General features: G+C 39.3%; 2 protein-coding genes across 2 annotated transcripts; one reads left to right on the forward strand and one right to left on the reverse strand.

The window, feature by feature from the left end:
- The first annotated feature begins 2,261 nt into the window (after positions 1–2,261).
- LOC104442301 (WAT1-related protein At1g43650) lies at positions 2,262–4,364 on the forward strand. The gene is made up of 6 exons (XM_010055684.3): positions 2,262–2,600; positions 2,685–2,864; positions 2,964–3,222; positions 3,313–3,471; positions 3,733–3,884; positions 4,025–4,364. Exons 1-6 carry the CDS (start codon positions 2,428–2,430, stop codon positions 4,170–4,172), a joined length of 1,071 nt encoding a protein of 356 aa, XP_010053986.3. The 5' UTR covers positions 2,262–2,427; the 3' UTR covers positions 4,173–4,364.
- Positions 4,365–6,257: 1,893 nt separating this feature from the next.
- Positions 6,258–8,377, reverse strand: LOC120292776. The gene is made up of 2 exons (XM_039311197.1): positions 7,676–8,377; positions 6,258–6,645 (listed from the first exon to the last, which is right to left on the reverse strand). The coding sequence occupies exons 1-2, from the start codon at positions 7,874–7,876 to the stop codon at positions 6,412–6,414; spliced, it is 435 nt and encodes a 144-aa protein (XP_039167131.1). The 5' UTR covers positions 7,877–8,377; the 3' UTR covers positions 6,258–6,411.
- Positions 8,378–12,259: the final 3,882 nt, after the last annotated feature.

Below are 12,259 nucleotides of genomic sequence, written 5' to 3' on the forward strand. Positions count from 1 at the left end.
TAATCATCGACTTTAATTCAATGTATAATATCATTATGATTCTTAAACTTTTTGTACATATTCAAATTAATCTCCAAAATAGTATAATTTTTTTTAATATTATCCCTAGACCTAAATTAATGGATAGACAACATTGAATATTTTTGTATAGTTCAAGGATTATTTTAGATATTTACTAAAAGTTTAAGGAGCATATTGAACAAATTAGAAAATTTAAGAATCAAATTATACATTAGGTAAAGTTCAAGGATCACATTAAATAAATTAAAATTTCATAAATCACATCATGGCCAACGTTCATGAATCATTTATATAAATTTCTCTTCCTCGTTGCTTTTGTCCCATGCTTCATTTCGTCCCATCAATTTTCCAATTAAATTTTTAAGCAAAAAATGGCCAAGTTAAACACAGTCATTAACACATGGCACCCTGCGCAAAAAATTTCTCATGTTGAAAATTACAAGTTTAGTCTCATACCCATGTTCAATTTAAATTCATTTTTATTGTCTTAGTCCTAAACCTAGTCTTGTATCATTTCTTGAGACCTAATTTTGAAAAAAAAAGATATTAACTTTAGGTCGAGTGATAATTCTGATCGCAATTTTTTTGTCTTGAAAAAACTCACGAACTTTCACTTAAATGCCAAATCTAGGCCCCCTTCTCTGAGTCACAGCTGGGAGAATAATAATGAAGCTGTTTATCATTTCCTACAGTTCACCCGCAAGTAAAAAAGACCTCTAGATTGAATTTATCTAGTGAGACTTCGTTTTTTGATGTAATCTAAAGTTGTAGACCACCACTTGTCAAGAGACACTATAGACAAGATTAGCCAAACTAGAACTTTTTTTCTTGAAAGAAGGTTAACTTCATATAGAAAGTTAATACTGGGGGCTAGATTTGGGATAAGAGTGAAAGTTTGTGAATTTTTACGAAAAAAAATTGGAGCTAGAATTGTTACTTGACCCAAAATTGATGCTTTTTACGAGACAAGAAAAGGTCAAGGCCAGAATTATCACTCGATTTAGAGCCAAAATTGTCACTCAACCTAAAATTAGTGTTTTTTTTTTTTGGTGGAATTAGTCTGATGACATAAGTTAAGTACATACATATTATTATTTTAGAATAAATATAAGGATAAGAATCATAAGCCATAAATGGTCAAGGATAAAATAAATAAATGTGTGATTTATATTTGGGGGCTTGAAAATGTTGATGCCATGTGTCAATCTTCAATGACAATTCATCGAGTTCCATCTAATTTTACATGAATATTAAAAAGAAAATTTTTTTAGGACCAGTTAAGAAAGTAAAATTACCCCATATTTTTTCCCAAACTATTTAAAACATATGTGGCGAGTCTTGCACCGAAGATATCCGATGAAGATATTCGCAATTTGCTGTTACGTTAGTCCTAAATTTTATTGCAATTATAGTTTTGATGATCCTCTTTGCTAGGATCTAACTTGAGATTATTTCTCTCCTTGTTCTATACTAGATTCTTTCCTCATTTCCTTGGCACCTCCATATAACCTGGCAGTAAACTTTTCATGATTCCAACTAAAAGAGAAAAAGAAAAAACCAAAAAGATTGATCGATCACCAATAATAAAGCACCGCAAAAAAGTGCAGACAGAAAATATCACTAGCTCTTTCAAGGGAGAATAGTATAGTACTATCATTTGATAGCATCATTCTCCTCCCAGGCGGCGATCACTAGGCAAAGTTCGGGCGCAAGAACCGAACTTTTCCAATTGGAGAGGCATCAATATACTTACCTGGTCTGCTTCTTCATTTCCAAACTCATTAGCCTTTCTTTTTTCAGACAAGCTAAGCTCTTGTTAATATGAAGATCATTAGATTGACCGCAGTTGATTCCGGCAAGGCCGTGCAGTGTGCTTTTCCGGTACACAACTGAAAAACTGCACTAAGATCCTAGGACCGTAGAAGTTTTGCTGTATGACGATGGAGAAAGGCACATAAAGTTGTTACATCGAGTGCTAAGAGCGAGCAACAGAAAGACCATTACCGCAGGACTCGTGGATCAGAGTCGAATTAATTCCATACGCCACTAACTTGGCGATAGAGGGGCCCGAAAAACGAGAGAAGGGTGGATAGTCGAATCGAGTCTCCGAGGAGCACAGTCAGAGCACGGTACGTCTCATACGACAGGAAGCACCAAAGGGCCTTGTCATGCTGCCTCTATAAGAGAGATGTTCTTTTGGATGGTAAGCAAAAAAGGTGGGCTTATCATGCTTTGCTTCGCTATTATACAAGTTGACTGACTGTGATTTCCACTTACCTGTTTATAAAACTGGTCGTTTCCACTCATACAAGAACTCCCTATAGCTTCTCCTCCACAAGCTATTCAGTTCAAGCCATACACAGAAACTAAAAGCAAACAAAAAGGGGCTTGCTTCGTGTTCCTGTCATGGAAAACGGTGCTTCTTACGTGGTGATGGTGCTGGTTCAATTGGCCTACGGAGGCTCGAACATTCTCATGAAGATTGCCCTTGAGAAACGGCTCGATCAGCTCGTCTTCATTGTTTACCGCCATCTGATCGCCGTGCTGTTGTTAGGCCCTTTCGCTTTTGTGCTTGAAAGGTAAAGAATCTCTTCGTCCTGTCATATGCTTTTCCTGTTTTTCTGCATTTTACTGACATGGTAAACTGTGCATGGACAAAGCAGGAAGCAGCGCCCTTCGCTCTCGTTCAAAGTCATCGCCAAAATCTTCATGCTCTCCTCCCTCGGCACCACCATCCATCTCAATGTGTACTATGCTGGTTTGGCGTACACTTCCGCGACCGTCGCGAGTGCCTTGAGTAATGTCATCCCTTGCTTAACGATTCTCATTGCAGTTATTCTCGGGTAACACCTTGTTTCAAAGTGCAAAGAAACGGTCTTCGATTTCCCGATTCTGTAATAGATCACCAAAATTTTCCCCTTTGGGTTGTGTTCTTGATTCAGGATGGAGAAACTCAGCATCAAGAACGCTAGCGGCCAAGCTAAGATTGTCGGCGTGCTTATCTGCGTCGGCGGGTCTCTCACGTTTACCTTCTGGAAGGGAGGGTACCTGATAAGAAGCCTTCTGAAGAAGCCACTCATAAGCCTTCATGACACCAGCCACGCTTCTGATGTCTTGACGCATGGAAAAGAAAATTGGATCAAAGGTTCTTTACTTATCCTGATCAGTCATATTGCATGGAGCGCGTGGCTTATTCTCCAGGTGATTTTGCTGATGTTCAACTTCTAGTGATAGAGATGAATCATTGAAGAAAGATGAAACTGAATACTTTAGCGTGTTACGTGATTGTAGGCTGTCGTATACAAAGCCTATCCAGCTCGACTGTCCCTCACTGCTTTGATTTGCTTCTTCGCATCTCTGCAATCTTTGGTCCTTTCTCTGTTCTTCGCACGAAATCGGAGCTTGTGGAAGTTGGAGGTGGACGTGCAGCTCTGGACCATCATCTACTGCGTAAGCTTGTCTTGTGTATACAATTTTACATCGTCCCGTACTCTTCTTAGTAAAATCAATCTAAGTTGGGCTCCTCTTTCTTTTCATTTACTACTTTTCCCGTTCCCTTCAAATCTGGCCCTTGACTGATAATCTACAATCTCGACAACACAAGCCAATTAAAGTCATCTCGTAATTCAAGGATTTTTATAGGATTTTAAGGGAGGACTTATTTCAACCATTTAATAAAAATTGAATCATCTTGCCCATTATCTTCCACAGGGGGTCGTGATATCATCGTTAGTGTACTATCTACAAACATGGTGCATAAGTCGTAAAGGGCCAGTGTTTGCAGCAATGTTTAGTCCGTTGCTACTCGTGGTCGTGGGAATATTCTCGGCTGTGGCGTTTAAGGAGCAGTTTCATCTGGGCAGGTAAAACGGATCATTAAACTGTATTCTCATATTTGTAGCATGTTTGATGTGGGTACACAAGCACGCTCTGGCGTGTAAATCCATCGACGCTGATTCTGCCTAACCAAAGAATTCAACTTTTGTCTCTACATTTTCCTCAGTGTGATAGGAGCTGTTATCATTGTTCTGGGGCTGTACTGTGTGCTCTGGGGCAAAAGGAAGGAGAGCCTATACAATGCACAGCTAGAGAACCAAAAAGGAGTAGCCGATTGTAATACGCAGGAGATCTCAGTGACTACTGTCGAGTAGATAAGGGAATCACATATTTGTATACAAAGTTGAAAAACTCTGTCAGGTTCCTGGACCGCAGATGAAGAGAGCTGGTTACTGACAGATGTTAGAAAAAAATTCTGCTAGAAAGTTGACCGTAGATCATCCTCAGATGACTTCTCTCTCTTCAGTTGCACTTGTTCTCTTAAATATTGCTCATTCCAGACAATTCTAAATGCCACATTAATTTGTCACAAAACTGTAAAGGTACAAGCAGCAACTGCAGAGCACAATTCACATGGTTTTGATTCAAAGAGTTTTCTTTGTCTCTTCCTTCTTGGTTGTCAGTTATCAACATGCAAACCTACAACCTAGACAGCTAACACCTTTCGAAGGGCTAATTCTGAAAAAATAGCACCAATTTTAGGTTGAGAGACAAATCTGGCCCAAACGTTTTTTTGTCTCATAAAAAAACACAAACTTTAGATTGAGGGACAAATTTGGCTCGAACCCTTTTTTGTCTCACAAAAAAACACAAATTTTAGATTAAGTGACAATTCTAGTCCTAATTTTTTTGTCTCGTAAAAAATCACAAACTTTCACCCTTATTTCAAATTTTACCCATAACATTAACTCCCTATTGAAGTTAACCTTGTTTTAGAAAAAAAGGGTTCCAACCATGAGCTTAGCGGATCTCGTTCATGGAATCTCTCGATGAGTGATGGTCTATAGTTTCATATTACGACAAAACAACAAAGTCTGGCTAGAGAAATTCAATTTGCAATTTTTTTTACTTGCTAGTGAAGTGCAAGAGACAATAAATAGTTTCATCGTCATTGTTTGAGTCTTGACTCCAACAAGAAGACAATGAATAGTGTTTTAAATCCAACCACCAAGTGCACATGGATTTATTGCTAAGAATAATTAATGGATCTAAGTTAAGGGGGGCCAGATTTAAGATTTAAGCGAAAGTTGGTGATTTTTTTGAAACAAAAAAAAGTTGGGGTTGGAATTGTCAACTCAACCTAAAGTTGTTGTTTTTATGTTATAAAAAAAAGTTTGGACTAAATTTGTCACTTGACCTAAAGTTAATGCTTTTTACGAGACAAAAAAAAAAAAAAAAAATACTTGGGCTAGATTTGTCATTCGATCTAAGGTTGGTGCTTCATTTTGGAATTAGCCCCCCTTTCGAAGGTTACCTGGTATTGCACATTTCCTCTAATTTTAAAGGGTTAATACCCTTAAAAACCTTAAACTGATATACGTGTGACAACTTTATCCCAAATTAATTTTTTGACCATAAAAATCTCCAAACCGATATATCTGTGACAAATTTATTCCAACTGATCATAAAAAACCCTAAACTGGTATACTTGTGATAAATTTATCCAAAACTAATTTATTTAATTATCAAAAACTCTAAACCGGTACATTTGTGGACAAATATACCATTCGTTAAATTGAATTAATACCACAAAAAATCACAAAAAATGTATAACTATGATGAATGAAGAGTAATTGCAAATTGGTATACATGTGTTATTCAAGTTAGTAATTTGACAGTAAAATTTATCACAAATGTATTAATTTAGGATAAATTTGTCAAATGTGTACCAGTTTAGGATTTTTGATGATCAAGAAATTAGTTTGGAATAAATTTATTACAGGTATATCAGTTTGGGATTTTTCAGGGTATTAACCCAATTTTAAATGGCTACAACAGTACCAGTTTCGATGAATCTGTTGTAAATTGATTGTATGTAGAAACAGCATCTTCCTCTCAAGTCGGACAGCCTGAACCAACGAAATTCTACACATTTTATGTTCAATGAATCGCTTTTAAATTTCGATACCTAAAATTAGTCGGAAGAGAAACAAACTGGTTATGATTTAAAGGCTTGCAAACTTTAGTTGTGAGAGCGGATCACATTCTGATCATCAGGCCCCGAAGTAAATGAAGTTGAAGTCCCAAGTGGCCTAAAACTTGCAAGGATTAATTCATTCCATTTCAATCGCAGAAGCCGATGAGAATTAGATGTCTAGCAAACGAAAACGAAGAGCAAGAGGCACAAGAAGTACTTTTGTATCCGGCGGCCCCAGAGAAAGTGAAGAGGAAGTCCCCAGTGGCCTAAAACTCACCCAGGTTTATTCCATTTCCATTTCAAATCACAGAAGCCAATTAGAACCAAGACGTCTATGGGAAAAGAAGGCAAATAGCCAGAGGTAAAAACAGATACAGGGAGAATGCTTCCCTAGTCCGCCTAAGCTCATGAAACGTTTATTGGGTTTTCCTTTCCCCCTTCGAGTGCGAGGAGGGCTTCTCAGTTTGGAGGTTCAACTCCACTGTACTTGTTGATTGATCATTTTGAGGTCCTTCAGGTAGGGTAGAGAGAAGAAACTTCTTGCTGGAACCAACCTGGTTGCAGAACAGCTTCAGCATCTTCCTTCCCCTCATGCACTTGAGCATCAATTTCATGTGCGTCTTACTTTGCAAACCGCTCACGCCAGCTTCCTGTGATGAAATCAAACACAAGCAGACAATGACACACGATACAATTACAGAAGATTTAGATAGCGCATCATTCCTTAAATCTTGTGTTACATGCTTTCCAGGTAACCATTCCCCAGTGGAACAAAGATCTTGCACTCTTCATTGTCAACAGAACTGAAAAAATTCATCGGGCAATCATCGAGTTTACGATCTACATAGCACAACCAACAACCCATGGTTCATAAAGTAGACTCCATTCCGTCAACAAAGACTAACCCCGCCTTCACTGAACAGATACACAAAAAAAAGGTTCAAACTTCCACATCCCCAGGGATCGTATCACGAAAGAAGAGCTTAAGTAAACAAGAAAGATAATCTAGGAGCCACACGAACAGTCTTGAAGCATCAACACGATCAATCATTACCTCCTGCATCATATGAGTGAAAGATGAACAAGCTTTCGTTTTTTCCTTTTCCACTCAGGGACTCTGCTATGAGCTTCACACGATCCAGGCTAGCTAACTGGCTCAATCTACTCAAAAGCCGAACATAATAGGAGTAACATTTATCAGCAAAAACCTAGCCATCCCTTTCAAAAATGTGATGTCCAACGATGCATATCAGCAAATTCATTTCTCAGCCCATCCGCACAATTGAAGAGTCTAGTCTGGCAGAAGGCAAAAATTGCACTCGAAATGCACCATCTTTGGGCTGATAAATCACGCACTAAAACCCCAAATCTACCTGGGGGGAAAAAGAAAGAACATCTGCAACCAATTTCCGATCTCAGTGGCTGCATAGCAATCAACTTTCTAATTGCCTCACGCTCCTCTTTATGCTTCCTCTCAATCTTACTCTCCTCAAGTTGCTTCTTCAGCTCTTTTATATCAGCCTGTGCCTGCAGAATCTGTCCATTGATCTCATCTTTCAACTCATTGAAATTATCCTTCTCTCTGATGTTAGCACTGATAACCGCCTTGCTCTTGAGAACAAGGAATCTCAAAAGTAGAAAGCTCCTGTAAGAAGGCTTTAGACAATTTCTCACACTCACCATAGTTATCTTCGTCCTTCTCAACTTCGACGACGAAGGAGGCGAATTTCTTTGGAAGTTTCTCCAATGGCGGTTCACCTCTTGTTGTTGTGGTGCGGGTAGTCTATGCTTTATCATTACGTCATCTTCGAGAGGGCCAAATGCATAATTTGCTGCCACTGTTTCCCCCCTCCCCGAAACTTTCCTTCCCTTTACAGACATCTAGCCAGCTGAAGCAGATGGGCTATCCAATACTGAAATAGAGCAGTTTCTGCAGTTGTTACAAACATCTAGAATGATCACCAAGCAGCAAACTTACTGATAAACAAAACCGCACCATAGATTGCTCCATATGTGAATATAATTGCATGCATAAGAGGAGCAAGTATTTGGACCCGAACTAACCGGCCTCCTGGACAACGCGAAGTATCAAACATATTATAGATACTGAAACAGGGAGGCTTTATGAACATTCTGATTTACGCAACTAACTCGAACTACACACGCCAAAAGTTTCAAACCTTTTAAGTCAAATTTCTCACAGAAATTTTCACGAACATCTAGCAGGCAATCACGACAGAGTCGTAACCAATTTCATTTTCCAGGTCCAGCCATCTTCTCTGAACTGCAGTTAAAATCAAATTGAACCCAACACAAAGCCGAAGCAATTTTATGTTCCTGCACCAGCCATCTTCTCAGAACCAACATCATAAAGCAAATCCATCACCCCACACCCCCCCAAAAAAAAAAAAAAAAAAAAAAACAGATCAGAAGGAACCATTATAGACTCGGACACGCTCACCGAAAAATAATGCAGTCGAACGATCAAGGGAAATTCGAATCGGATTAGTAACAAATCTAGTCTTGGATTTTTTCCCGACAACTAAAGTACACACGTAATACTATCTTAGAATAAATATAAGATAAAGAATCATAAGCCATAAAAGTACGAGGCTAAAAAAAGAAATATTTGATTTCCTTTTCACCGAAACTATTTAAAACTGTCCTAACTAACGCGAAAATTACAGTGAAATTAAAATTGTGAAATACAAAAGGCCATATAGATTTATGTGGAAAATCCTTACAGGAAAAATCACTAAACAGGATAATCAAAATCCACTATGAAAATTTAAGGATTACAATAGGTGGTTCAAGAAAATTAAGATTTTTTCTGTATTAATTTTTTAACCTAATAACTTAAAACAAATAATATTTATGCTAACCCCAGTGTTAGGCTATGGGCTTGAGCCTCCCAAGCTTTTTGCTACCAATACTAAACCTTCATATATTTTTCCCAAGTCGGTCACCACAAATTTCAATTCCAGTAACAAAATTAAATTCAAGTCAAATGTCCGAAACATGATTAAAGACATACTCAACTAAACATAAGTGGAAATTCATGTACCTAAGACATTCAATAGAGATATTCGCAATTTGCTGTTACTTCAGTCTTAAATATTATTGCAACCATAATTCACATCTATTTGATGATCTTCTTTGCATGGGACTGGCTTGAGATTAATTCTCTCCTTGTTCTATACTAGATTCTTTCTTCATTTCCTTGGAACCTCCATAAAACCTGACAATAAACTTTTCATAATTCCAACTGGAACAGAAAAACAAAAAACCCAAAAAGATTTATCAATCACTGATAATAAAGATCCGCAAATAGCGCAGATAGTTAATATCACTAGTTCTTTCAAGGGAGAATAGTGTGATAGTATCATTTGATTGCATCATTCTCGTAAGTAGTGGTCACTTCCCAAAGTTCAGGCGCAAGAACCGAACTTCGTCAATTGGAGAGGCATCAATACCTGGTGTTCACCAGGTCTGCTTCTTCACTTTCAAACTCAGTAGCCTTTTCTTTTTCTAGACAAGCTAAGCTCTCATTGATATGAAGATTATTAGATCAACCACTGTTGATTCTGGCAAAGCCACAGCCGGTGATTTCTTGGTATTGAATTAAAAAAACTCCACCAAGATTCTAGGATCATAGAAGTTTCGCAGTGCGCTGATAGAGAAAGGCACCTGAATGTCATAAAATAGGGAGGAGGAGGAAGAATCAAAGAAATGGAGAAAGGATTTTTTGTATTTCTATGACTTGTTTCAATTATATGTACAAAGCTCTTTATGTAATACGAAGTATGAATAATAAATAGAAAGAAAATTTCGTAGACTGATCTAAGAAATCAAATCAAATCTCAGATTTATTTATTCAATCAACTGTAATCTTAGGCTGATATTGCATATCTTCCAATACTCCCCCTCAAGCTAGTGAGAAGATGTCTTTGATACCCAGTTTGACAAGTGAGCTGTGAAAACTCAACAAAGGCTTTAAAAGAACATCTGCCAACCAATCTTCAAACTTGACAAATGGAAACTTTATCACCTTAGCATCCAAGTTCTGCTTGACAAAATGCCTATCCACCGCAACATGCTTAGTACAGTTATGTTGAACTAGATTGTGAAAAATTTCAATCGCAACTTTATCATCACAAAATAGTCTCATCTCATACTCATTTGGGAAACCAATTTTTGTCATCAACCTTTTTAGCCATAGTAGCTCACATGGACCTTTAGTTACCCCTTGGAATTCTACTTTAGCACTTGACAAGGCTATAACCTTCTGCTTCTTGCTCCTCCATGTTACCTCTTACCAGAGATACTACCTACCCAATCCGCATCCATAAATCCCTCTACCTCAAGGTGACCGTTCTTTGCAAAGAAAAACCACTTTCCTGGAGCTGACTTCAAACGGCGCAGAATCTGAATCACAGCATTCATATGTTCTTCACTTGGAGCATGCATAAATTGGCTCACAACCCCTACAGCATATGCCATATCAAGATGAGTGTGTGACAAATATATCAGTCTCCCCACTAACCTTTGATATCTGTCTTTATTGGTAGGCACCTGATCGGGAAACTCTCCAAGTTTATGATTTTGAACTATAGGAGTGTCAGCAAGCTTACACTTTAACATGCCAACCTCAGCTAATAAATATAACACATACTTTCACTGAGACAAGAAAATACCTTCCTTCGATCTGACTACTTCAATTCTCAAGAAATATTTTAGGCCTCCCAAATTTTTCTATCTCAAACTCATTGGCTAGCCACTCTTAAAGGTCTGCAATTTCTTATAGATAATTCCCTGTGATGATCATATCATCCATGTATATGATCAATGTTATCACTTTGTCTTGTCTATGCTTCAAGAATAATGTATGATCAGAATTACTTTGACATGTGGGGTGATTGCTTTAACCCTAGTAATGACTGCTGAAATTTGCACCACACATTTGATTGATCAGCACACGCATATCAGGTGGGACTTTCATGTATATTTCTTCCTCTAGATCTCCATGAAGAAAGGTATTCTTCACATCAAACTGGTACAAAGGTTAGTCTAGGTTCACTGCAAGTGACATCAAAACCCACTTCGCAATTGGAGAGAATATTTCTTGGTAGTCCACACCATAGGTTTGGGTATATTCCTTTGCTACCAGCCCTGCCTTTTACCTCTCAACCAACCCATCTACTTTGGGTGCGTTTGGGAGTAGCTTTAGAAGGGGCTTTGGGCATCAAAAGCCCTTTGGGCAAAAAAATGGGTGTTTGGGAACCAGCTTTCGAAGCCTCTTAATGGGAAAGCAAGTCACTTGGAAGGCTGAAAGCCCAAGGCTGCGGCTGCCTTGGGCTTTCAGCATTCTCGCATCGGGAGCTTCTTGTTCATCTTTTTTTTTTTTTTCCAAAATTATCCTCATGAATTTTTTGTTTTTCCGGTGCGTGTCCTTGTATGAACACTGTTCATCTTCTTCGGGCGAGCCACGGGTTGGGCGACCTCCAACGAGGGTCCGCCGGAGGTCGCAGGTCAGCCGGAGGTCGCAGGTCCTCGCGGCGACCGGATCTGGTCGCGGCGACCTCGCTGCGCGACCTCTGCGCAACCAGATCTGGTCGCCGGAGGTCGCGCGACCTTGCGGCGACCAGATCTGGTCGCCGGACTGGTTGCCGCGAGGTCGCGCGACCTCCGGCGAACAGATCTGGTCGCGCGACCTCCGGCGACGCGCGCAGAGGTCGCGTGACCTCGTGGCGACCAGATCTGGTCGCATTTGGACTGGTCGCCGCGAGGTCGCGCGACCTCTGCGCGACCGGATCTGGTCGCCGGAGGTCGCGCGACCTCCGGCGACGCGCAGAGGTCGCGCGACCAGACTGCCTCCCACGACCCGGATCCGGGTCGCCGGAGATCGCCGGCGGTCGCCGTGAGGTCGCGACGGCCGCTGCCCTTGCCGGTCATTTTATTTTTAATTTTTCTTTTGATAATTTTTTTTTTTACCACAAAACTCTTTTGTAAATGTAATTTTCCAAACACTATTTTGCTCAAAGTACTTCACAAAGAGCTTTCAAAGTATAATTTACCAAACACAGTTTGCATTTTGAAAAATACCTTTAAGTCAAAGGTCTTTGCATTTTCCTAAAGGCTTTTCCCAAAAGCGGTTCCCAAACGCACCCTTTGTATTTAATGGTGAAGACCCACTTGCACCCTACTGCCTTCTTCCCCTTCAACAATTCTGCCAGTCGCTAGGTCTTATTTTTTTGCAAGGCTTCC

The sequence above is a fragment of the Eucalyptus grandis genome, chromosome 4 (assembly GCF_016545825.1).
Source record: "Eucalyptus grandis isolate ANBG69807.140 chromosome 4, ASM1654582v1, whole genome shotgun sequence".
Classification (NCBI taxonomy): domain Eukaryota; kingdom Viridiplantae; phylum Streptophyta; class Magnoliopsida; order Myrtales; family Myrtaceae; genus Eucalyptus; species Eucalyptus grandis.

What these genes read in the sequence shown, in the direction of transcription:
- LOC104442301 (XM_010055684.3), top strand. Translation starts at nt 2,428, where the DNA reads ATGGAAAACGGTGCTTCTTACGTGGTGATGGTGCTGGTTCAATTGGCC. An exon ending in CTCATTGCAGTTATTCTCGG is followed by an intron (nt 2,865 to 2,963) that starts GTAACACCTTGT and finishes TTCTTGATTCAG; the next exon opens with GATGGAGAAACTCAGCATCA. An exon ending in TCTGGACCATCATCTACTGC is followed by an intron (nt 3,472 to 3,732) that starts GTAAGCTTGTCT and finishes TATCTTCCACAG; the next exon opens with GGGGTCGTGATATCATCGTT.
- LOC120292776 (XM_039311197.1), bottom strand. Translation starts at nt 7,876, where the DNA reads ATGTCTGTAAAGGGAAGGAAAGTTTCGGGGAGGGGGGAAACAGTGGCA. An exon ending in GAAGGACGAAGATAACTATG is followed by an intron (nt 6,646 to 7,675) that starts GTGAGTGTGAGA and finishes ATTTCATCACAG; the next exon opens with GAAGCTGGCGTGAGCGGTTT.